The sequence below is a fragment of the Takifugu rubripes genome, chromosome 14, assembly GCF_901000725.2.
Source record: "Takifugu rubripes chromosome 14, fTakRub1.2, whole genome shotgun sequence".
Lineage (NCBI taxonomy): Eukaryota > Metazoa > Chordata > Actinopteri > Tetraodontiformes > Tetraodontidae > Takifugu > Takifugu rubripes.
The window spans coordinates 16,010,842-16,036,328 of NC_042298.1; the positions used below are offsets into that span (position 1 = coordinate 16,010,842).

At 53.3% G+C, this 25,487-nt stretch overlaps 2 protein-coding genes across 5 annotated transcripts; one reads left to right on the forward strand and one right to left on the reverse strand.

Annotated features, from left to right (window-relative positions):
- The first annotated feature begins 281 nt into the window (after positions 1-281).
- Positions 282-20,928, forward strand: nfkb1 (nuclear factor of kappa light polypeptide gene enhancer in B-cells 1). The gene is made up of 24 exons (XM_029846909.1): positions 282-539; positions 1,333-1,376; positions 2,828-2,909; positions 7,202-7,242; positions 7,318-7,416; positions 9,057-9,208; positions 9,281-9,444; positions 10,104-10,262; positions 10,375-10,479; positions 10,576-10,667; positions 10,884-11,022; positions 11,145-11,270; positions 14,201-14,314; positions 14,467-14,589; positions 15,020-15,146; positions 15,231-15,345; positions 15,425-15,626; positions 18,290-18,459; positions 18,724-18,826; positions 18,915-19,054; positions 19,129-19,198; positions 19,281-19,444; positions 19,514-19,646; positions 19,772-20,928. The coding sequence occupies exons 2-24, from the start codon at positions 1,338-1,340 to the stop codon at positions 19,843-19,845; spliced, it is 2,733 nt and encodes a 910-aa protein (XP_029702769.1). The 5' UTR covers positions 282-539; positions 1,333-1,337; the 3' UTR covers positions 19,846-20,928.
- A 109-nt stretch (positions 20,929-21,037) lies between these two features.
- Positions 21,038-25,183, reverse strand: LOC101078814 (ubiquitin-conjugating enzyme E2 2-like). 4 transcript variants are annotated; one of them, XR_003890695.1, is made up of 8 exons: positions 24,843-25,183; positions 24,128-24,191; positions 22,768-22,799; positions 22,477-22,575; positions 22,272-22,377; positions 22,064-22,157; positions 21,365-21,516; positions 21,040-21,299 (listed from the first exon to the last, which is right to left on the reverse strand). XR_003890695.1 is itself a non-coding variant. In XM_029846919.1 (7 exons), the coding sequence occupies exons 1-7, from the start codon at positions 24,864-24,866 to the stop codon at positions 21,471-21,473; spliced, it is 444 nt and encodes a 147-aa protein (XP_029702779.1). In that variant the 5' UTR covers positions 24,867-25,181; the 3' UTR covers positions 21,038-21,470. The 4 variants fall into 4 exon arrangements, 2 of the variants coding, with proteins under 2 accessions (XP_029702779.1, XP_029702778.1); XR_003890694.1 differs by having other exon boundaries at positions 21,334-21,516; XM_029846919.1 differs by having other exon boundaries at positions 21,038-21,516; positions 22,477-22,554; positions 24,843-25,181.
- Positions 25,184-25,487: the final 304 nt, after the last annotated feature.

Sequence of the window (25,487 nt, forward strand, 5' to 3'; positions counted from 1 at the left end):
CCCATGGCTGGATGGGGGGGGTTAGAAGATGGATGTACTTAGACTCAAACGTCCTGCTTGATCATCTTATCTAATTAATACATTCAGATCAGCGTCTCACAATGTCTTTACACAGGAATATATGAGACCGTGGCCCCATGGACGGTTCAGGCGAGCTAAGTCTCCTTCCTAGATACATTACATTAAACTTTAAGAGCGTTGAGTGTTCGCGCGTGTAAAACTTCCTCCAGAGTGAGAGCTCCTCGCATTTCCTCCTCTCTGCTCGCACCTACGTCACAGGGAATTTCCAGGGGGCGGAAGTGAAGCGAGGCTCGGCGTCACCTGCAGCACCGACGCGCTCACCCCCACTTCAGCAGCATTTCCAGGGTTCTGGGCGGATGAACGTTGTGTTGTTGCGCCGTTCTGGGGTCCAGTTCACGGGAGTTGATGGATTTACTGGTCCGGCGGGGACGTGGACGGATGATGCGCACGAGTGAAGCGAAGTCAAGCGGATCGAGTTCATGCTGAGATTCCGACTCTGACCCGACCCAGTTCAACAGGTAACCCGGGTTCGGTCGAGGGTGTGGAGGCGACCGGTGGCTCGTTAGCCTTCATTAGCAACGGGCGCTTTGTTATGCTGCTCAGCTCACTTCCTCATTAGCCAGGGAACTTTGGGGAACCGAACTCCTAAAACTAGAGCACAATAAAGTTTATCCTATCCTGTCCTACAGCCCCTAAAACTACCGCCCCTGGAACTACAGCCCCTAAAACTACAGCCCCTAAAACTACAGCCCCTAAAACTACAGCCCCTAAAACCACCGCCGAGCTTCCCCCTCTCGCGGACCCTTTGACCGCGCGCCCCGACGTCCGTCCCGCTTCCGGTCTGTCCGCCGTTTCCTGTTTGTGCAGCAAAACATCGCAAACTACAGAAAAAGACAAAGTTGTGTTTGATTGAAAGGCCCAAATCCAGAGCGAACACCTGGAATTCCTCTGATTGTTTTCTTCTTCGGTGAAAGTGTTCCTTAAAGTTAATGATTAGCCCGCGGATTAGCAGCATGTTAGCTCGCTTTAGATCTGCCCCCGGGGGCCAGAAACTCCAGAAAAGTCCCCGAACATCAGGGCAGCAGCTGTCCGCGCCACAAAGGGCCACATTAGGGCGAGCTAACACCCGTTTACGGGCTTACACAGAAAAATGCGCTAATGCTAACTGTTAGCAGCGCGTGCCCGATCTCTTTACGCGGGAGCGCGCGATGCCCCAAGTTCCCGAGCACAAACTCTTTTTAATTTTATTAATCTGTTCTGTTCTCACGCCAACGTCAAACCTGTTGAATGACGTCACCCCCTGTTTTGCAGACGTCATGGCTGCAGATGAGCACTACCTTCATGTCTCCAACCAGGTAAAGAACACCTGTTCACCCCTGCTCACCCCTGTTCACCCCTGCTCACACCTGTTCACACCTGTGCACCCCTGCTCACCCCTGTTCACACCTGTGCACCCCTGCTCACCCCTGTTCACACCTGCGCACCCCTGCTCACCCCTGTTCACACCTGTGCACCCCTGTTCACACCTGTTCACACCTGTGCACCCCTGCTCACCCCTGTTCACACCTGTTCACACCTGTGCACCCCTGCTCACCCCTGTTCACACCTGTGCACCCCTGTTCACCCCTGTTCACACCTGTTCACACCTGTGCACCCCTGCTCACCCCTGTTCACACCTGCGCACCCCTGCTCACCCCTGTTCACACCTGCGCACCCCTGTTCACCCCTGCTCACCCCTGTTCACACCTGTGCACCCCTGTTCACCCCTGTTCACACCTGTTCACACCTGTGCACCCCTGCTCACCCCTGTTCACACCTGCGCACCCCTGCTCACCCCTGTTCACACCTGCGCACCCCTGTTCACCCCTGTTCACACCTGTGCACCCCTGCTCACCCCTGTTCACCCCTGCTCACCCCTGTTCACACCTGTTCACACCTGTGCACCCCTGCTCACACCTGTTCACCCCTGCTCACCCCTGTTCACCCCTGCTCACACCTGTTCACACCTGTGCACCCCTGCTCACCCCTGTTCACACCTGTGCACCCCTGCTCACCCCTGTTCACACCTGCGCACCCCTGCTCACCCCTGTTCACACCTGTGCACCCCTGTTCACACCTGTTCACACCTGTGCACCCCTGCTCACCCCTGTTCACACCTGTTCACACCTGTTCACACCTGTGCACCCCTGCTCACCCCTGTTCACACCTGTGCACCCCTGTTCACCCCTGTTCACACCTGTGCACCCCTGTTCACACCTGCGCACCCCTGCTCACCCCTGTTCACACCTGCGCACCCCTGTTCACCCCTGTTCACACCTGTTCACACCTGTGCACCCCTGCTCACCCCTGCTCACCCCTGTTCACACCTGCGCACCCCTGCTCACCCCTGTTCACCCCTGCTCACACCTGTTCACACCTGTGCACCCCTGCTCACACCTGTTCACCCCTGCTCACCCCTGCTCAACATGTGTAACAGGTCCGGGCAGGTTGACCAGGCCACACGTACCTGCATAAATCCGTTCCTGTTAGTTTAGCCTTCCTCTTCCTCCTGCGACTCTTCATCATTAACGCCATCGTTGATGCTGTGATTGGCTCATTAGAAAAGGGGAGGAGCTTTAGCCTGTAAATACACTAAAGGAGCAGGTTTCCTGTTCAGCTGCGATGTGTTGCAGCCACTTCCTGTATCGCGGTAGAGCGCCACCTTCAGTCGCCTTTTCTGCTCACACGTGTGTGTGTGTGTGTGTGTGTGTGTGTGTGTGCGTGCGTGTGTGCGTGTGTGTGTGTGTGTGTGTGTGTGCGCGCGCAGGGTTTTGACCTCCCCATGTTGGACCCGTCCTGGGAGTTCACACCTTTCCCCACCATCCCTCAGACGCCGTCCCTGCGGACAGGTGAGACACGTCTGTCTTTGGTGGCGTCGAGCAGCCGACGCTTTGATGGATGGATGAAGGATGATGGGTGGATGAATGATGGATGGATGGATGAAGGATGATGGGTGGATGAATGATGGATGGATGGATGAAGGATGGATGGATGAAGGATGGATGGATGGATGAATGATGGATGGATGGATGAAGGATGATGGGTGGATGAATGATGGATGGATGGATGAAGGATGGATGGATGAAGGATGATGGGTGGATGAAGGATGGATGGATGGATGGGTGGATGATGGATGGATGAATGATGGATGGATGGATGATGGGTGGATGAGGGATGGATGGATGGATGGATGAAGGATGGATGGATGGATGAAGGATGATGGGTGGATGAAGGATGGATGATGGGTGGATGGATGATGGATGGGTGGATGGATGGATGATGGATGGGTGGATGAATGGATGGATGGATGGATGGATGAATGATGGATGGATGGATGAATGATGGGTGGATGGATGAAGGATGGGTGGATGAATGGATGGATGGATGAATGGATGGATGGATGATGGGTGGATGGATGGATGATGGGTGGATGGATGGAATGATGGATGGATGGATGAAGGATGGATGGATGAATGGATGGATGAATGATGGATGGATGGATGATGGGTGGATGGATGGATGGATGAATGATGGATGGATGGATGAAGGATGGGTGGATGAATGGATGGATGAATGATGGATGGATGGATGATGGGTGGATGGATGGATGAATGATGGATGGATGGATGATGGGTGGATGGATGGATGAAGGATGGTTGGATGAAGGATGGATGGATGAAGGATGGATGGATGGATGGATGGATAATGGATGGATGGATGAATGATGGATGAAGGATGGATGATGGATGGATGAAGGATGATGGATGGATGGATGGATGGATGAAGGATGGTTGGATGAAGGATGGATGATGGATGAATGATGGGTGGATGGATGAAGGATGGGTGGATGAATGGATGGATGGATGGATGGATGGATGAATGGATGGATGGATGAATGGATGATGGGTGGATGGATGGATGGATGATGGATGGATGATGGGTGAATGAATGGATGGATGAAGGATGGATGAATGATGGATGGATGGATGGATGATGGATGGATGGATGGATGGATGAAGGATGGTTGGATGGATGATGGATGGATGAAGGATGGATGATGGATGGATGGGTGGATGAATGGATGGATGAATGATGGATGGATGGATGATGGGTGGATGGATAATGGATGGATGGATGAATGATGGATGGATGAAGGATGATGGATGGATGGATGAAGGATGGTTGGATGAAGGATGGATGGATGGATGAAGGATGGATGGATGATGGATGGATGAAGGATGGATGATGGATGGATGAAGGATGGGGATGGATGGATGATGGATGGATGGATGAAGGATGGATGATGGATGGATTAAGGATGGATGGATGGATGGATGATGGATGGATGAAGGATGGATGATGGATGGATGAAGGATGGATGGATGAAGGATGGATGGATGAAGGATGGATGGATGAAGGATGGGGAAGGATGGATGATGGATGAAGGATGGATGATGGATGGATGGATGAAGGATGGATGATGGATGGATGGATGGATGAAGGATGGATGATGGATGGATGGATGAAGGATGGATGGATGATGGATGGATGAAGGATGGATGGTGGATGGATGATGGATGGATGAAGGATGGATGGATGATGGATGGATGGATGATGGATGGATGGATGAAGGATGGATGGATGAAGGATGGATGGATGAAGGATGGATGGATGATGGATGGATGGATGGATGAAGGATGGATGGATGAAGGATGGATGGATGATGGATGGATGAAGGATGGATGGATGAAGGATGGATGGATGAAGGATGGATGGATGAAGGATGGGGATGGATGGATGAAGGATGTATGGATGATGGATGGATGAAGGATGGATGGATGAAGGATGGATGATGGATGGATGGATGGATGAAGGATGGATGGATGGATGAAGGATGGATGGATGGATGAAGGATGGATGGATGAAGGATGGATGGATGAAGGATGGATGGATGAAGGATGGGGATGGATGGATGAAGGATGGATGGATGGATGAAGGATGGATGGATGAAGGATGGATGAAGGTGGCACCAGGCTTTGCTGAACGCTCTGCAGGGAAAGTGAAAGTGAAAGTCGTCGTCCGTTTGCTCTCGTTCTTCTGTGGTTCCACATCCTTCCTCTCACTTCCCTCTTTGAGCCGTCTCCATGGTAACGGTGTTACTGCCTAAGCCAGGTACGTTCAGAAACCTTCATGAGTGGGGAAGGTCGAGGAGTCGGGAGGCGTGAAACAGAGACGCCTGAGCCACACGCGTAAATAAAAACAGGCGCCTTCGTGTTTATTTGATCTAAAATAATCCCGACACCATCGTTGTTGCCTCGTTTCTTCTTCCTCGTTGGTCTTCGGACGCGTGTGATCAGGTGAGATTTCTGCCTCAGAGGTGGAGATTCCAGATGTGTGTGGGGTTTAGATTACCAGAGCGCACACACACACACACACACACACACACACACACACACACACACACACACCCTTCCAGCACCTGTCCATCCACAGTTAGAGGCTCAGGTGACCCCTCTGCTCCGTCCCGCCCTCCTGCCCTCCTGCCCTCCTGCCCTCCTGCCCTCCTGCCCTCCTCCTCTGGGAGCAGAAGTGATCTGGTTTTGTTCTGCTTCAGCTGCTCCTCAGCTCTCCACTGGGGTTCCCCAAGGATCAGTGTTGGCATGCTAATGATCTGGGTGGTCACCTGAGAGTCGTTGGCAGAGTTGTTGGTAGGGTCGTTGGTAGGGTCGGTGGCAGGGTCGTCGGTAGGATCGTTGGCGGGGTCGGTGGTAGGGTCATTGACAGGGTCGTTGGTAGGGTCATTGCAGGGTCGTCGGTAGGATCGTTGGCAGGGTCGTTGGCAGAGTTGTTGGTAGGGTCATTGGTAGGGTCGTTGGCAGAAATGTCGGTAGGGTCGTCGGTAGGGTCATTGACGGGGTCGTTGGTAGGGTCATTGCAGGGTCGTCGGTAGGATCGTTGGCAGGGTCGTTGGCAGAGTTGTTGGTAGGGTCATTGGTAGGGTCGTTGGCAGAAATGTCGGTAGGGTCGTCGGTAGGGTCATTGACGGGGTCGTTGGTAGGGTCATTGCAGGGTCGTCGGTAGGATCGTTGGCAGGGTCGTTGGCAGAGTTGTTGGTAGGGTCATTGGTAGGGTCGTTGGCAGAAATGTCGGTAGGGTCGTCGGTAGGGTCGTTGGTCGGGTCGTTGGCAGGGTCGTCGGTAGGGTCGTTGGCAGGGTCGGTGGCAGGGTCGTCGGTAGGATCGTTGGCGGGGTCGTTGGTAGGGTCGTTAGCAGGGTCATTGGCAGGGTCGTCGGTAGGGTCGTCGGTAGGGTCATAGGTAGGGTCGTTGGCAGAGTTGTTGGTAGGGTCATTGGTAGGGTCGTTGGCAGAGTTGTCGGTAGGGTCGTCGGTAGGGTCGTCGGCAGGGTTGTTGGTAGGGTCGTCGGTAGGATCGTTGGCGGGGTCGTTGGTAGGGTCGTTAGCAGGGTCGTTGGTAGGGTCGTCGGTAGGATCGTTGGCGGGGTCGTTGGTAGGGTCGTTAGCAGGGTTAGCCCACCACCTCTGTTTAAGGATGGTTTCTCCAGTTTGACATGGATGCTTCCTTGACCCCCCTCTCAGACCAGCGGTCTTCTCTGGCCAGTACCCGTACTGGGCTGTCCTGGCGGGAGCGACCGCTCTCCTTTAGGTGTAGGTGGACCTGCTGAGTCCTGACCTGAAGAGGTGGCGCGTCTGTGTTGTGCCGTTCTTCTGTGGTTGTTTGGTTTCCCCAATGTTCCTCACGTTCCTCCTGGTGCTGTACAGCCTAAACAACATTACAGTGTTCGTGTCTTGGTGTCTTCTCCTTCGGGTGGACCAGCCTCTGTCTGAGAGTGTTGCTGGGTTTGAACTGAACCGATATCGTGTTTCTGTGGATCCTCCTAAACTTCTCAGAGACCCCGGACAGGTCGGGGATGGAAACGCTGTGGTGTTTGTTTCTCTCCTCCTCTCCTTTGCTGGGGTCTCTTCTTGAGGTCCTGGTGAAGGCCCAGTCTGGGTAGCCACATGTTGAGAGCTGTCTTAATGTGGTCCTGGTCCTTCTTCCTGCCTTGGGATGTGGTGGGTGAGGGTTAAAGTTAGGGTTGACCTTCCTGACCACCTGACCGTTTGATGTTTGTGTTGCAGTGGACGGGCCGTTCCTGCAGATCTCCGAGCAGCCCAAACAGGTAAAACTCACCTGCTGCCACAGCAAAGACTCGATGAGCACACGTGGTCACGTGACCTGTCCCTCCTTCCCTCAGCGTGGCTTCAGGTTCCGGTACGGCTGTGAGGGTCCATCTCACGGCGGCCTCCCAGGAGCCTCCAGTGAGAAGAACAGGAAGAGCTACCCCACCGTCCAGGTACCAGTCGCTGCTACAGCCCGAAGCATCCCAGAATACACCTGACCGGAGACAGGCCGCTAAGGTTACGTGACCTAATGGTGGTTAAGATGTTTCCTAGCAACGCTATTAGCTGTAATCTACTGAAGGAAGCTGTGGGACCACAGCTGTGTGTTGATGTGGCCTCGGTGGGAAGGTCAAGAACGTTGAGCGGACACCAGCTGAAGCTGGACGCTGCGGTGGAGACCAGGACCGCCGGTGGTGGGCGGAGCCACGCACTGCTGACACGCTGACGTTGATGTTGTTTGATGCGTGCGTTCATCAGCTCGGTCGTGTGTTGGAAACGTGGGAAATCCCCACGTTTCCAACGTGTTAAACGGCTCGTTTTAATCTGGGCCTTCAGCCCCGAACCGGCTTCATCCTGCCTCCAAACTGACCCGGACCCGTTTCTCCGTCTGACCCAGTGGTGCGGTGGGAAATGTGGAAGAAACCGGAGACACGGAACAACCACTGACCTCATGACTCCGTTGGTTTCTGTATTCGTTAGCATGCTGCACCGTTAGCATGCTAATCCACAGGGAAAGGCTTCTCAGACCTGCTATGTTTAAGTTTCTGCTGTAAAGTTAAAAGAACATCTTACCTGCCTGGACCTGTCCCCACACACACACACACACACACACACACACACACACACACGCACACACACACACACACACACATGGCTGCTGTGCTTCATGTCTGTCTGGAATTTCCGGCTGTGACGCCTCCGTATAGCGGCGAGGACGTGGAGTCGTTGTGTCACAGACCGGCTGTGGGTGCGAGTCAGGCCCGTGTCCTGGTTTCACTGTCAGACCCGGGTCAGAATCCACCTCCAGGTTTCACAGTTAGAGGAAGTCGGGCCTCGGGGAATTCCCCAAGAACTTTTCCAGGTGTTTGCCCAAACTACGGTAGTTCCTGCTGCCATTGTAACCTTGATGTAGGAGCTCGTTTCAACGTTCTTCAGCTCGATTTGTTCCACCTGGAGGTCCTAAAGGGCCTCAGGTCAGTGGTTCTCACCCCTGAGAGTTCCTCCGAGTTTCTATGTCAGCTTGTACATTTGTGATATCTGATGTCACTTCCTGTTTCCTGTGGCGTTGTAAAGTAAGGAGACGTGCTTCTTCTTCACGGCTCTTCGACGGGCACCTGCAGACTCTGCTTCCTGTTTCCTCTGCAGTTGCTAGTTGGCTTCTGCTGTAGCTTCAGTATGAAGCAGCTGAGAGGAGGATCTGATGATGACGATCGGTTTGTTCTTAATGTGAGAGAAACATCGTTAAAGTTCAGGGAACTTTACAGGAAGTGACATCAGACGTGGCTGACAGCTGACCTTCTCTGCTCCCTTCACCATCACGCCTGGCCTGTGTAACGTGCACGAGCGGCACCACGGGAGTCACACGGTGGTTCTGACACCAGGCAGAAGGTTCTGCCGGTGTGTAGCACAGTGGGCGCGGAGCATGTGTGCAGCAGGCCCATCAGAACAGGAAGAGGAAGTGGTTTTCTGTGATCACTGACGTGGCTTCAGCAGAAGCTGACTGGTTCATTTCCTCTTAATCCAGCGGAACAAACGGGACCGGGCCGCAGAACCCGGAGGAACCTGAACCTTCTGCTGTCTGAATGTGTTTCAGGTCAATAATTATCAGGGTCCGGCCCGGGTGGTGGTCCAGCTGGTGACGGCGCTGACCCCCGTCCCCCAGCTCCACGCCCACAGTCTGGTTGGGAAACAGTGTGACAAAGGGATCTGCGTAGTGGACCTGCAGCCCAAAGACTCCAGTATCAGGTCTGCAGCTCGGCACCGTCCGGTCCAGACCAGCAGGGAGGTCCCCCAACACTCACCCCACTCTCCTCTCAGTTTCCCAAACCTGGGGATCCTTCATGTGACCAAGAAGAATGTGGCAAAGACTCTGGAGGAGAGGATGATCGAGGCCTTGAGGATGGGACACAACTACGGCGTCGCCATTCACCCCGAGATCGACGGGCCCCAGGGGGAGGTCCGGGTCCCCCGGGAGCTCAGCGGTCAGTGGGGGGGGGGGGGGGGGTGTGGGTGTTTGTTGGGGGGTGTGAGAGAGTGTGTGTGTGGGGGTGTGGGGGGGTGGGGGGTGTGTGTGTGAGAGAGGGTGTGTGGGTGTATGTGAGAGAGTGGGTGTGGGTGTGAGAGTGGGTGTGTGTGTGTGTGTCTGTGGGTGTGGATGCGTGTGGGTGTGTGTGGGTGTGTCTGTGGGTGTGTGTGTGGGTGTGTCTGTGGGTGTGTGTGTGTGTGTCTGTGGGTGTGTGTGTCTGTGGGTGTGTGTGTGTGTGTCTGTGGGTGTGTCTGTGTGGGTGTGCGTGCGCGTGTGTGTGGGTGTGTGTGGGTGTGCGTGTGTGGGTGTGTGTGTCTGTGTGGGTGTGTGTGGGTGTGTGTGCGTGTGTGTGTGTGTGTGTGCGTGTGTGTGTGCGTGTGTGGGTGTGCGTGTGTGTGTGTGCGTGTGTGTGTGCGTGTGTGCGTGCGTGCGTGCGTGTGCGTGTGGGTGTGTGCGTGTGTGTGTGCGTGTGTGTGTGTGTGCGTGCGTGCGCGTGTGTGTGGGTGTGTGTGGGTGTGTCTGTGTGGGTGTGTGTGCGTGCGTGTGTGTGGGTGCGTGTGTGTGCGTGTGTGCGTGCGTGCGCTCATCTTCCTCCTCCACTTCCTGTCCTCTCAGACCATCAGCGCTGTCTGATCAACGGTGCAGCAGCCCTCCAGGCCAAGGAGATGGACCTGAGCGTCGTCCGCCTCATGTTCACGGCGTTCCTGCCCGACAGCGACGGCGGCTTCTCCCGACGCCTGGAGCCGGTCGTGTCCGATCCCATCTACGACAGCAGTGAGTTTCAGCCGTAGCCTAGCGACGGAAGCTAGCCCGTTAGCAGAGGAACCTGAGAACCACAGAACCTTAGAACCGTCTCTGGACTGACCTGCTCTAATTCCGTCCTCAGAGGCGCCGAACGCGTCCAACCTGAAGATCGTGAGGATGGACCGGACCGCCGGCTGTGTGAGTGGTGGGGAGGAGGTCTACTTGTTGTGTGACAAGGTCCAAAAAGGTGAGACAGCCTGAGCTGGAGGACAAGGTTCCTCAGCTCCAGCTTCTAAGGGAACGAGCAAGTGCTCATCTTTCAGTCCTGGTGACTGTTTTCCAGACGACATCCAGGTCCGGTTCTATGAAGAGGCGGACTCCGGGTTGACCTGGGAGGCGTTGGGAGATTTTTCCCCCACAGACGTTCACAGACAGGTCAGAACATGAAGTGACACAGCTGAGCCTTCATCCACTGCTCTGCTCCTTCCTGTCACCTTGAGTCATGGCTGAAGGTGACAGGAAGTGTGTGGGCTTCCTGCCACGCGGCCCTTCTGAGTAACAGCGGTAACAGCGCCCCCTTGTGGCAGCGCAGCGCATCGTCCACCCACTGGGAGCGCTGGTGCCGTAACGCTGTGAACCTTCCCTCACCAGTTCGCCATCGTGTTCAAGACTCCAAAATATCGAGACCAGAACCTGCAGAAGCCCACGTCCGTGTTCGTCCAGCTGAAGAGGAAATCTGACAACGAGACCAGCGAACCCAAATCCTTCACCTACCACCCTCAGGTCATAGGTGGGTCCAGGTTCCACCATATCAGGCCCCGCCCACCTCTGTCAGAGTGTAGGGATGCTCAGCTGTGTGTGTGTGTGTGTGTGTGTGTGTGTGTGTGTGTGTGTGTGTGTGTGTGTGTGCAGACAAGGAGGAGGTGCAGAGGAAGCGTCAGAAGACGTTGCCAAACTTTCATGACTTTCATGGAGGAGGGGGGGTGCATCGAGGTGGAGGTGCCGGTGCAGGAGGACCTGGTTCTGCTGGAGGAGGAGGTATGTCTGCATGTGTCCAGCAGGTTCTGACCTTCAGCAGTGTTCTGTTATCTAGCGTTGATCTCCAGTAGTGATAGGATCTACCCATCCTGGATTCTCCGTTCTGACTTGGTTCCTGGTACTCATTAGATTAGATTAGATTAGATTCAACTTTATTGTTATTGCACATGTACAGGTACAGAGCAACAAAATGCAGTTTAGCATCTAACCAGAAGTGCAAAAGAAGCAGCAAGTGAGGATAATAACTTAATAAATACAGTATGGCGGTTATTTTACAATTGTTTACCGGGTTGTGCTATAAACATATTTTACAGATGGTGTTTACATTAAATGCCTTGGACTATAAGTGCAGGAGCTATTTAGCTATTTACATAAGATAGAGGAGATGTGCAAATTATAAATTACGTGTATACAGATGATAAAGTGCATGAGTGCGCAGGACAGGTTTAAACAGTAGCTACATTGGTTACTAAGCTAGTGAGTTGTTGTGTAAACTGCTGTAGTGTAGTGAGGTGTGGAGTGTGTAAGGGTCAGCAGGAGTTCAACAGGGACACCGCTCTGGGGAAGAAGCTGTTCCTCAGTCTACTGGTCCGAGTCCTGAGGGTTCTGTAGCGCCTCCCAGAGGGCAGGAGGGAAAATAGTCTGTGGGCGGGGTGGGAGGAGTCCTTGAGTATGCTGCGTGCTCGATGCAGGCAGCGCTTCCTCTGGACATCTCCGATGGCAGGGAGTGTAGTCCTTGTGATGCGTTGGGCAGTTTTCACCACCCTCTGCAAGGCCTTGTGCTCAGCGATAGTGCAGCTTCCATACCAGACTGACACGCAGTTGGTCAGGATGCTTTCTATCGCACAGCGATAGAAGTTCACCAGGACAGCCGAGGATAGCTGGTTCTTCCTCAGTGTCCTCAGGAAGAAGAGGCGCTGGTGAGCCTTCTTGATGATGCTGGAGGTGTTTGTGGTCCAGGACAGGTCCTCTGAGATGTGGGTCCCCAGGAACTTGAAGCTGGAGACACGCTCGACGGCCATCCCGTTGATGTGGATGGGGTCCTGTGTGCCTCCTCTTGCTTTCCTGAAGTCCACGATGAGCTCCTTGGTCTTGCTGGTGTTGAGGACCAAGTTATTGTTAGCGCACCATGTGGTCAGGCGCTCTACCTCCTCTCTGTAGGCTGTCTCGTCGTTGTTGCTGATGAGACCGATCACCGTTGTGTCGTCTGCAAACTTGATGATGGAGTTGGATCCATGTACAGGTCTGCAGTCGTGGGTGAATAGAGAGTAGAGGAACGGGCTCAGCACACAGCCTTGTGGCACACCGGTGCTGAGTGTGATGGTGGTGGAGCAGCTGTGACCTGACCTAACACGCTGTGGTCTGTCGGTCAGGAAGTCCAGAGTCCAGTTGCAGAGGGAGGGGTTGATGCCCAGGTCTCCAAGTTTGGTGATCAGCTTGGAGGGGACGACGGTGTTGAAAGCTGAGCTGAAGTCAGCAAACAGCAATCGTGCATAAGTGTTCGTGTTGTCCAGGTGTGTGAGCACAGAGTGCAGTGCTATGGAGACTGCATCATCTATGCTCCTGTTGCTGCGGTAGGCAAACTGGTGTGGATCGAGTGTGGTTGGGAGGCAGTCCTTCAGGTGAGCCAGGACCAGCCGCTCGAAGCACTTCATAATGATGGGGGTGAGTGCTACCGGGCGGTAGTCATTGAGGCAGGTCGGTCTGGAATGCTTCGGAACTGGGACGATAGTTGTGGCCTTGAAGCAAGACGGGACCACTGCGTGGGCGAGGGACAGATTGAAGATGTCCGTAAAAATCCCGGCGAGCTGTTCTGCGCATGCCCTGAGCACACGTCCAGGGATGCCATCAGGACCAGCAGCCTTGCGTGGATTGATCCGGCTGAGGGCTGTGTAGACGGCGGTAGATGATAGTGTGATGGGTTGGTGGTCTGCTGGGAGAGGGGTCCTAGTGGCAGTGTCCTTGTCGTCCTTTTCGAAGCGAGCATAGAAGGTATTAAGCTCGTTCAGGAAGGTGGTGTCCATGACTGTGGGGCTGGAGTTGTTGGGTTTGTAGTCGGTGATGGCCTGGATGCCTTGCCACATACGCCTGGGGTCAGAGCTGGAAAAGTGACCCTCAATCTTGCGTTTGTAGGTGTGCTTGGCCTTTTTGATGCCCCTCCTCAGGTTAGCCCTGGCTGTGCTGTAGGCCTGGGCTTCTCCTGATCTGAAGGCGGTGTTGCGCACCTTCAGCAGGAGCCGCACCTCCTTGTTCATCCATGGCTTCTGATTGGGGTATGTGGTGATCCGCTTTGTGGTGGTTATGCTGTCGATGGTGGTGGTGATGTGGTCCAGAACAGTGGAGGTGAAATTGTCAATGTCGGTGTGTGTGTGTGAGCCACAGCTGCCCTGGGGCGTAAACATACTCCAGTCCGTGTGTTGAAACCTGTCCTGGAGTACGGAGTCTGCTCCCGCCGGCCACACCTTGATGGTCTTCATTGATGGCCTGACGCGGTTGATGAGGGGTGAGTACTCTCCAGGAGGTACTCATGGAGCTGAGGCCAGAGGGGCCCGGTTGAACAGGTCCAGGATCTTCTCAACATTACTCTCCAGGAGGTCGAGGTCCTTCAGGGACTTGAGGGTTTTGCTCAGACATTTTTTGGCCTTTTCTCTGCAGCGCTTCACTAGTGTTTCCTTTTAAGGTCATTTGTGGGCGTGTGCTTATGCTAATGAGGAAGACGACCTCACAGTCGGACAGATTTTTGAACATGAGCGCTCGGCCTGTTTGTGGATCTGAAGGTTCCTCACTGAAGGTTCCTCACTGAAGGTTCCTCACTGAAGGTTCCTCATCGAAGGTTCCTCACTGAAGGTTCCTCACGGGTTCTACCCAAAACCAGCTTTGGGTGTTTCTGGAGTCAGCTGCTGCTCAGTGACCATGGAGGTGTCCTCCAGGTTATTTCCAGGGCTTCACAACCTACAACTATGGAGGAGGAGGAGGAGGAGGCTTCTCTGCAGGATACTCTGCTGGTCTGGGAGGAGCAGGAGGAGCAGGAGGAGTCAGGCACGGTGAGAAGAACCTTCAGAAAGTTCATCAACCCTTTTCATTGTTATCAGAGATGAAATATTCAGCTTCTCTGTTTCTAAACAGGAAGTAACCTTGATCAGCTGATCACTGAATCTGACAGATTAATGACATCACTTCCTGTCTGCTGTTGAAGCCTTTCAGAGCCACGACGGCAGCAGTGACGATGACAGCGGTCCAGAAGATGATTGTGGGTCGGCACCCAGAACCAGAGCTGAGCAGGGGTGTTGTGGAGAGAGAGGACTGGATCCATGTGGAGGTACACACACACTCGTATACACACACGGTCTCACACACACACACACACACACACACACACACACACTCGTATACACACACAGTCTCACACACACACACACACACACACACACACTCGTATACACACACGGTCTCACACACACACACACACACACACACACACACACACTCGTATACACACACGGTCTCACACACACACACACACACACACACACTCGTATACACACACAGTCTCACACACACACACAGTCTCACACACACACACACACACTCGTATACACACACGGTCTCACACACACACACACACACACACACACTCGTATACACACACAGTCTCACACACACACACACACACACACTCGTATACACACACGGTCTCACACACACACACACACTCAGTAGCTGGTCACTAATGTCCTCTGAATGTGCAGACCAGTCTCTCCAGGTGAGCTCCAGACAGGTGGAGGCGCTCTTCCGGTACTCGGTAACGGGAGACTCCGCCTACCTGTTGGCTCCACAGCGCCCCCTGATGGCCACACAGGATGAGGACGGGGACACGTCAGTAAACGTTTGACAGTAGAAACGTTCAAATGTTACTTTTGTCAGACATGATGTGGGTAACCTGTGTTTGCTGCTCCTCAGCGTGCTCCACCTGGCTGTTCTCCACAACCAGCAGGAGGTCCTGAAGGGTCTGGCCCAGGTCCTGTCTCGACTGCCTGGACAGGAAGTGCTGAACACGAGGAACCACCTGTACCAGGTAGAAGGATGTCGGTGTGTGAAGTCCCGCTGGAGTGTCCACCCCCTCCTCAGGTGAACCCGTTCTCCATCTGTCCCAGACTCCCCTGCACCTGGCTGTCATCACCCAGCAGAGAGAAGCAGTGGAAGCGCTGCTATTGGCTGGAGCCGACCCAACGCTGGCAGATCGCCATGGCAACACAGCGCTCCATCTGGCATCCCAGAGTGGAAGAGGAGGGATGGTGGAGTTTTTGCTGCAGTACAAGGAGATGAGAGGACTGCTGGAACACACCAACACAGCAGGTACACACACACACACAGCAGGTACACACACAGCAGGTACACACACACACAGCAGGTACACACACAGCAGGTACACACACAGCAGGTACACACACAGCAGGTACACACACAACAGGTACACACACACAGCAGGTACACACACAGCAGGTACACACACACACACAGCAGGTACACACACAGCAGGTACACACACAGCAGGTACACACACACAGCAGGTACACACACAGCAGGTACACACACAGCAGGTACACACACAGCAGGTACACACACAGCAGGTACACACACAGCAGGTACACACACAGCAGGTACACACACACAGCAGGTACACACACACAGCAGGTACACACACACAGCAGGTACACACACACACAGCAGGTACACACACAGCAGGGTACACACACAGCAGGTACACACCACAAGCATGTACACACACACACAGCAGGTACACACACACAGCAGGTACACACACACAGCAGGTACACACACAGCAGGTACACACACAGCAGGTACACACACACAGCAGGTACACACACACAGCAGGTACACACACAGCAGGTACACACACACAGCAGGTACACACACACAGCAGGTACACACACACAGCAGGTACACACACACAGCAGGTACACACACAGCAGGTACACACACACAGCAGGTACACACACACAGCAGGTACACACACACAGCAGGTACACACACAGCAGGTACACACACACAGCAGGTACACACACACAGCAGGTACACACACAGCAGGTACACACACACAGCAGGTACACACACAGCAGGTACACACACACAGCAGGTACACACACAGCAGGTACACACACAGCAGGTACACACACACAGCAGGTACACACACAGCAGGTACACACACAGCAGGTACACACACAGCAGGTACACACACACAGCAGGTACACACACAGCAGGTACACACACAGCAGGTACACACACACAGCAGGTACACACACAGCAGGTACACACACACAGCAGGTACACACACAGCAGGTACACACACAGCAGACACACACACAGCAGGTACACACACACACACACACAGCAGGTACACACACACAGCAGGTACACACACACAGCAGGTACACACACACACACACACACAGCAGGTACACACACAGCAGGTACACACACAGCAGGTACACACACACACACACACAGCAGGTACACACACACACACACAGCAGGTACACACACACACAGCAGGTACACACACACACAGCAGGTACACACACAGCAGGTACACACACAGAAGGTACACACACACACACACAGCAGGTACACACACACACAGCAGGTACACACACACAGCAGGTACACACACAGCAGGTACACACACACACACACACAGCAGGTACACACACACACAGCAGGTACACACACAGCAGGTACACACACACACAGCAGGTACACACACACACAGCAGGTATGCACACAGCAGGTACACGCACACACACACAGCAGGTACACACACACACAGCAGGTACACACACACAGCAGGTACACACACACACAGCAGGTACACACACACACATCAGGTACACACACAGCAGGTACACACACAGCAGGTACACACGCACACACACACAGCAGGTACACACACACACAGCAGGTACACACACACAGCAGGTACACACACACACAGCAGGTACACACACACAGCAGGTACACACACACACACAGCAGGTACACACACAGCAGGTACACACACACACAGCAGGTACACACACAGCAGGTACACACACACAGCAGGTACACACACACACAGCAGGTACACACACACAGAGCAGGTACACACACAGCAGGTACACACACACAGCAGGTACACACACACAGCAGGTACACACACAGCAGGTACACACACACACAGCAGGCACACACACAACACAGCAGGTACACACACAGCAGGTACACACACACAGCAGGTACACACACACAGCAGGTACACACACACACACAGCAGGTACACACACACACACAGCAGGTACACACACAGCAGGTACACACACACAGCAGGTACACACACAGCAGGTACACACACACACACACAGCAGGTACACACACACACAGCAGGTACACACACACACAGCAGGTACACACACAGCAGGTACACACACACAGCAGGTACACACACACACAGCAGGTACACACACCAACACAGCAGGTACACACACCAACACAGCAGGTACACACACACACACACCAACACAGCAGGTACACACACACAACAGGTACACACACCAACACAGCAGGTACACACACCAACAGAGCAGGTACACACACACCAACACAGCAGGTACACACACCAACACAGCAGGTACACACACACACACACCAACACAGCAGGTACACACACACAACAGGTACACACACCAACACAGCAGGTACACACACCAACAGAGCAGGTACACACACACCAACACAGCAGGTACACACACCAACAGAGCAGGTACACACACACCAACACAGCAGGTACACACACACCAACACAGCAGGTACACACACCAACAGAGCAGGTACACACACACCAACAGAGCAGGTACACACACACCAACAGAGCAGGTACACACACTAACAGGTGTGCACAACTACAGATGTATAAATGGAAAGAAGGATTAACTGTGTGTTGATTTACGTTTCCATGGTGACAGGTCTGTGTCCAATTCACCTGGCGGTTCTGGCCAATCAGCTTTCTTCTGTCAGGGAGCTGCTGGAGGGTGGAGCTAATGTGGAGAGCAAGGAGCGCAGTTGTGGGCGGAGCCCCCTCCATCTGGCCACGGAGACGGACAATGTGTCCCTGGCTGGCTGCCTGCTGCTGGAGGTCTGTACTGGGAGTACTGGGTCTACTGGGAGTACTGGGTCTACTGGGTGTACTGGGTCTACTGGGTGTACTGGGTCTACTGGGTGTACTGGGTCTACTGGGTCTACTGGGTGTACTGGGTCTACTGGGTGTACTGGGTCTACTGGGTCTACTGGGTGTACTGGGTCTACTGGGTGTACTGGGTCTACTGGGTGTACTGGAACAGATGGATCTTCTGAGGCTCCAGATGTTCTGCAGCTTAGACTCTGACCTTTTGCTCATCAGGGAAACGCCGATGTGGACAGTTGCACCTTTAATGGCTCCACCCCCCTCCATGTTGCTGCAGGGCGGGGCAATGCTAAGCTAACCGCGCTCTTAGTGGCTGCAGGTAAGATCTGGTTGGATAAGGTTGCTTCTCTGACTGGACATTTCAGTACTTGAGCAGATAGCTTAGCATTATTGTCCCTTGCTTTCAGGTGCAGATCCTTATAAAGAAGACTTTGAGCCACTTTTCTTCAGGGAGGAAGAGGAAGAATTCCGTGATGAAGAGGAGCAGGAGGAATGTGGGGGGTACATCCCAGGAACTACCCCCATTAGCATAGCTGCCAGCCAGCAGGTCTGACAGGAACCTTCCCCTGCTGACAAACACCTTCCTGTTTATAGCAAGTGTGTGTGTGTGTGTGTGTGTAGGTCGTGGAGCTCCTGAATGGTAAAGAATATGAGCCAAAGTCCCCATACAGAGTACATGATCCTCCTCCAGGTGAGTTTAACCACTCTGTCCAGTAGTTATGACATCACATCGCACTCAGTGTGTGTGTGTGTGTGTGTGTGTGTGTGTAAAGGTGACCTGGCAAGTCTGGGCATCCAGGTGAAGCAGGAGGTGTGTCGGGCTCTGGACAGTGAAGAATTATGGGAGACTCTAGCCCACAGTCTGGGTCTGGGGATCCTGACCATGGCCTTCAGACTGAGCCCCTTCCCTGCCAAAACACTGCTGGACAGCTACGAGGTTCACACACACGGGTCACAGGTCAGAGGTCAAAGGTCAGGTCTTGTGACTGACATGTCTGTCCTGCAGGTTTCAGGGGGGACGGTCACAGAGCTGCTGGCTGCTCTGCAGTCTGTTGGCAGGTGCAAAGCACTGAGCATCCTGGAGGAGGCGCTGCTGCACAGCATTGACCAGGAAGCAAAGGCAGCCAATCAGAAGACAGGTAGGCCTGAGCCTTTCAATGGGTGGCGTCAGGTTAGCGTAGCGTAGCGTCATGCTTATTTACACAATGCAGAGAGGAGCATGTGACAGACACCACGACTGCTCACCTGTGCCTCCTCCCCACAGGTGAAGACCTGAAGGTGGACGTCCGGGTGGACAGTGAGGTTTGTGACAGCGGGGTGGAGCTTTCTTCAGCGTAGCAACATTGGAGGTCCATGTTCTGTGTGTGTGTCCTCAGCCCTTTTTTAGAGTTTCCACTTGTGTTATTCTGTAACTTGATGATTTGGAAGAAGCTCAAATGTCATTTGTGATCATGAAATCTGACCTTCTGTGATGTCAGCCCACACTACAGTCCGTCCACCCCCGTAGTTGCTACCGCTCAACCAGTTAACCTGACCCAACCCAGGGGAGAGCCTGTTAGCATCCCTGCTGCTGTTAGCATCCCTGCTGCTGTTAGCAGTTGCTAGCAGCAAAAACCCACCATGTCTCCGCCTCCTCTAGCAGACAACTCTGAAATAACATGTTCATTTAAAAAAAAAAGAGCTAAAGAACCCCAAAATTCTGATTGTTTAGGAAAAAAAACAACTTTACACCAAAATGTAGGAGAAAGGCAAGACTTTGTGTTTGTGAATTGCTGAACAGATCCCGAGGAAGGTGATCAGCGAGTGTTAGCGCTCCTGTTAGCCCCACGGCTGCTCGTGCTTTGATGTTTCTCCTGATCCTTTTTCTTTTGATGTGCCTGGTTTTGAAGAGGGGGCTTTGTTATTCAGGAAAGACTTGACAGTCGTCTCAACACCCTCCACCAAAAACAATCAGATTTTAAGTGTTAGCCTTGAGCTTTATGGCTAACAAATGGTTAGCAGCTACTTTGGCTCGATGTTTGAAGAGAGGCAACAGTTGTGTTGCCTTAGAAAATCAGGTGCTATTCTACATCGTGGTCATTATGCTATGTTAACGGAGCTAATTTAAAATGAATGTAAGTAGTGATTAAGGCTAGTTTTTCGACCATTTTCAGCCAAGTTATGCTTAAAAATCAGATTTGATCGTGTTTGATCACATTTTTCCATTTCCTGTGACGGCTGTACCACGGGTGGCCACTAGGGGCGCTCAGCTGCTTCTCGGACTCAGAAAGGCAGTTTTTAAAATTTTACCACAGAACAAGACTTTTTTTTATAAAGACGATTTTTCAGAAGCATCGAGGGAGTCTTTGTTCATCCTTTGTGATATTTAAATCTGCACTGTACAGTTCAAACAGGCCTTTTCAAATAAAGTTGTTTTTGTATTTATGGATCAGCTGCAGCAACTAAATCAGGTTGATCTCCTTCATGGTGGAAACGTCCTTAAAGAGAATCTTCTGCTTTAGAAACCAACTCGCCTTTTTAGAGACAGAAAATCAGCAGTTTGTCAGATTTATTGAAAAACCAAATAAGTGATCAGCCGATCACCAGCCGATGATCAGCTGATCACCAGGTGATCAGCTGATCACCAGCTGATCGGCGTCAGTGCAAAAAGAAGCGTCCAGGATGAAGTGATGAACAAACGTGTCGGGAGGACAAATCTCAGCAGCACACGAACCAACAGACATGCATCAAGTTCTTCACTTCCTGGAACACGTCTGCGGTGGCAGAGTCCTCGCCACGCCTCCTCGCCACGCCTCCTCGCCACGCCACGCCTCCACGCCTCCTCGCCACGCCTCCTCGCCACGCCACGCCTCCACGCCACGCCTCGACCAGGAAGCAGCACAAACCAAACATACAAACTGCCACTATTGGCTGATGACAGGGGGCGTGGCCACAAGACCACATCAGTTTGTTGGGGGACTTGATCACATGGCGTATTTCTGAGTCCAGTCCTGAGCCGTCTTATTGTACCTGCGCACGCACACACACACACACACACACACACACACACACACACACACACACACACACACACACACACACACACACACACGATTACTGGCGAAGGCGACGTAATCAAAGATCAGTGACCACAAATGCAGTGATCCAGGACTGGATCCGCTGACGGCCCTGGACCTTTAACCACAGCCCAGGTTGCAGGCGTTACCATAGCAACGTGCAGTCATGAGGCCAGCAGAGGGAGGCAGAGGACGTTAGGGGTCGTTTTTGGGGTGGGGGGGGCCCATGACGGCCCCTGCGGCCAGAAGACCACCCCCGGGAGAGGAAGAGTTCCCCCAGGACGGAGACTGACGGGGGGGAACATCTCAAACATCTCGTGTCTGCTGGCTCAGCTCGGGGGGGTCTGGGGGCTCTTTTACCTGAGGACAGGGCTGAAGGCTCAGGGTGCCTCTACCGCCTCCTGGTGGCTGCTGGCAGCGTTTAACCTGCGAGCAGGCGGCGCTGTGGAACAGGGCGGGGCCAAATCTCCACTCTGGACAGTTTGTGTTAGGCGACTCACCTAACGAGGTCCGTTTTGTAGATGCGGGCGATCTCGGGCACTAGTGGGTCGTCGGGGTTGGGGTCACATAACAAAGAACAAATGGACAGGAGGACTAAGGGAGAAAGAGAGGCGTTACTATGGCGACCGTCGGCTCCTGGATGGACGAGGCCAGCTGAAGGCGCTCGGCGACAGCGCCCCCTGCTGCTGCGGAGGTCACGTGACTCACCTTTGGAGATGGTCAGCGCTGGAGACCACTGGGACCTCAGGATGTCCAGGCAGATGCTGCCGTTGCTGTTGATGTTCGGGTGGTAGATCCTGGTCGTGAAGGCCACCTGCAGGAGAGCACAGCACCGTGATCCACCTGAGGTGATCCACCTGAGGTGATCCACCTGATCACACAGCAGATCCACCCCCCCACCCTGCTCACTCACCTTGGGGGGTTTGAAGGGGTAATCTGTGGGGAAATGGATGGTGAGGAAGAAGACGCCGCCCTGGTAGGGACTGTCGGGCTGCAGCAGGACACAGAAGGTCTGATGAGGACAACAGGCGCTGCAGCAGGGGGCGGGGCTAATGAGCGGCACGCCGATCCACTCAGGTCAGCCATGTTTGAGTTACAATTTCCTGATTAGACCCCCAGTGCATTGTGGGTGATGGGATTGGAGGTGGAGCTCCTGCATGAGTGAAGTCATGTGATACAAAAATGAGAAGTTGTTGACACTTACAGGCCCCATGATGGTCGCCTGCCAGTGGAACACTGGGGAGGAGAAGAGAGGGTCAGCACACACACACACACACACACAGAGTCAGTCGCTCACACACACACACACACAGAGTCAGTCGCTCACACACACACTCACAGAGTCAGTCGCTCACACAGACACACACAGAGTCAGTCGCTCACACACACACTCACAGAGTCAGTTGCTCACACACACACTCACACAGAGTCAGTCGCTCACACACACACACACAGAGTCAGTCGCTCACACAGACACACACAGAGTCAGTCGCTCACACAGACACACACAGAGTCAGTCGCTCACACACACACTCACAGAGTCAGTCGCTCACACACACACACTCACAGAGTCAGTCGCTCACGCACACACACACACTCACAGAGTCAGTCGCTCACACACACACACACAGTCGCTCACACACACACACAGAGTCAGTCAGTCGCTCACACACACACACACACACAGAGTCAGTCGCTCACACACACACACACACACACACACACAGAGTCAGTCGCTCACACACACACACACACACACACAGAGTCAGTCGCTTACACACACACTCAGAGTCAGTTGCTCACACCCACACACACAGAGTCAGTCGCTCACACTCACACACACACGCAGAGTCAGTCGCTCGCTCACACACACACACACACACACACACACAGAGTCAGTCGCTCACACACACACTCAAAGAGTCAGTCGCTCACACACACACACACACACAGAGTCAGTCGCTCACACACACACTCAGAGTCAGTCGCTCACACACACACAGAGTCAGTCGCTCACACACACACACACACAGTCGCTCACACACACACACACACAGAGTCAGTCAGTCGCTCACACACACACACACACAGAGTCAGTCGCTCACACACACACACACACAGAGTCAGTCGCTCACACACACACACACACACACACAGAGTCAGTCGCTTACACACACACTCAGAGTCAGTTGCTCACACCCACACACACAGAGTCAGTCGCTCACACTCACACACACACGCAGAGTCAGTCGCTCGCTCACACACACACACACAGAGTCAGTCGCTCACACACACACTCACAGAGTCAGTCGCTCACACACACACACACACACACACAGAGTCAGTCGCTTACACACACACTCAGAGTCAGTTGCTCACACCCACACACACAGAGTCAGTCGCTCACACTCACACACACACGCAGAGTCAGTCGCTCGCTCACACACACACACACACACACAGAGTCAGTCGCTCACACACACACTCACAGAGTCAGTTGCTCACACACACACACAGAGTCAGTCGCTCACACACACACACACACACACACACAATCTTCTTACTGTCTTCACCAACCGGACCAGCGGAACACTGAGCTGGAGGATCTCTGGACAGATCAGTCAGCTCCTGAGGCAACAAACATCACCCTGTTAGTATCTGACCTCACTTCCTGTTTATGGATGTCTACTTCCTGTTTACTGACACAAGTGAGTCCATTCTGCAGTCAGCTGAGTCTGTAACCATGGTGTGTGTGTGTGTAAGACTGTGTGTGTGTGTGTGTGTGTAAGACTCTGAGTGTGTGTGTGTGTGTGTGTGTGTGTGTGTGTGTGTGTGTGTGGGCTCATCTTTCAGCCGAGTTTAGAAGGCAGGAATTCAAACGGTGACAGAAACAGCTGAGAGATCAGAGCCTCACTGGATCAACTGGATCGGTCACGTGATCACTTTCAGTCAGATAAATCTAGATATTAAATCACAACACGAGGCGGCAGAGACACTTTAACAGGCGGAAAATATCAAGCTCGTGTTGTCTGATTCTTTTAAAAGAGCTGTGCGTGTGCGCGTGTGTGATGGTACAGATGGTAAAGAGCGCAACATAAATGAGGGTTAACTGGAGAGAAGAGTCAGCGATCCTGGGGGATCTGGAGCCGCTGCAGAACCAGGACTCATCCTGGATCAAAGCGGCTCTTTGATGGTGCAGCTAACAATGCTAACGATGCTAACAGCGACTGGAACACAACAGGCTGCGCTCGCTGGATGTGCTGAACGGGAGTTCTTTACCTTTGAAATTCGCTTTAGAGCCATCGTGCGATGGGTACCGGCTGTCGAGGAGGAGGAGGAGGAGGAGGGCAGGCCAGCTAGGTGATGCTAACTAACTAGCATCGAGCACTTTGTCAGCTTTTGGGACTGAGTTGTGTTTTTCTGGCTAACTGCTCCGAACACAGACAGGCAAAACAACAACCTGCATCAATGTCGTCTTTCCGAATATCGCCGACTACAGCTGAGGGTGGAGAGCCAGCAGGGCGGCCCAGAGTCCGGGATGAGGCTCGGAAAACGGACCCGAGCGGCGGAGCGCCTCAAAATGTCTACCGGGCATGGAGGACAGACAGAGGTCTCACTCTGCTTGGATTTCTGACAACTAAAATGCGCTCACTTACAGTGAGACATGACAGAGGTCTCACTCTGCTTCGGATTCTGACAACTGAAATGCTCTCCCTATATCAATCAATTAATCAATCAATCAATCAAGCAATCAATCAGAGGAGGGGAGTAGAGGGAGATGATAAGGTGTCACTAACTCCTCCAGGTCGGATGGAACTAGACTAGATTTAATGGGCAGCACATTTACATGACACTTGAAAACATGAATTATTTCCTCAACGCCACCATAACTGGACACCTGGGGTGTAAGTAAGTCAGGGTTAG

Bases quoted from the DNA above. Each gene is read 5' to 3' on its own strand.
- LOC101078814 (XM_029846918.1), bottom strand. From the start codon at position 24,866: ATGGCTCTAAAGCGAATTTCAAAG. The intron at 22,800-24,127 runs GTAAGAAGATTG...TCTCCTCCCCAG, and splicing joins TGGTCCGGTTGGTGAAGACA to TGTTCCACTGGCAGGCGACC. The intron at 21,517-22,063 runs GTGAGTCGCCTA...GTGCGTGCGCAG, and splicing joins TACAAAACGGACCTCGTTAG to GTACAATAAGACGGCTCAGG.
- nfkb1 (XM_029846909.1), top strand. From the start codon at position 1,338: ATGGCTGCAGATGAGCACTACCTTCATGTCTCCAACCAG. The intron at 18,827-18,914 runs GTAAGATCTGGT...CCTTGCTTTCAG, and splicing joins CGCGCTCTTAGTGGCTGCAG to GTGCAGATCCTTATAAAGAA. The intron at 19,445-19,513 runs GTTCACACACAC...TCTGTCCTGCAG, and splicing joins CACTGCTGGACAGCTACGAG to GTTTCAGGGGGGACGGTCAC.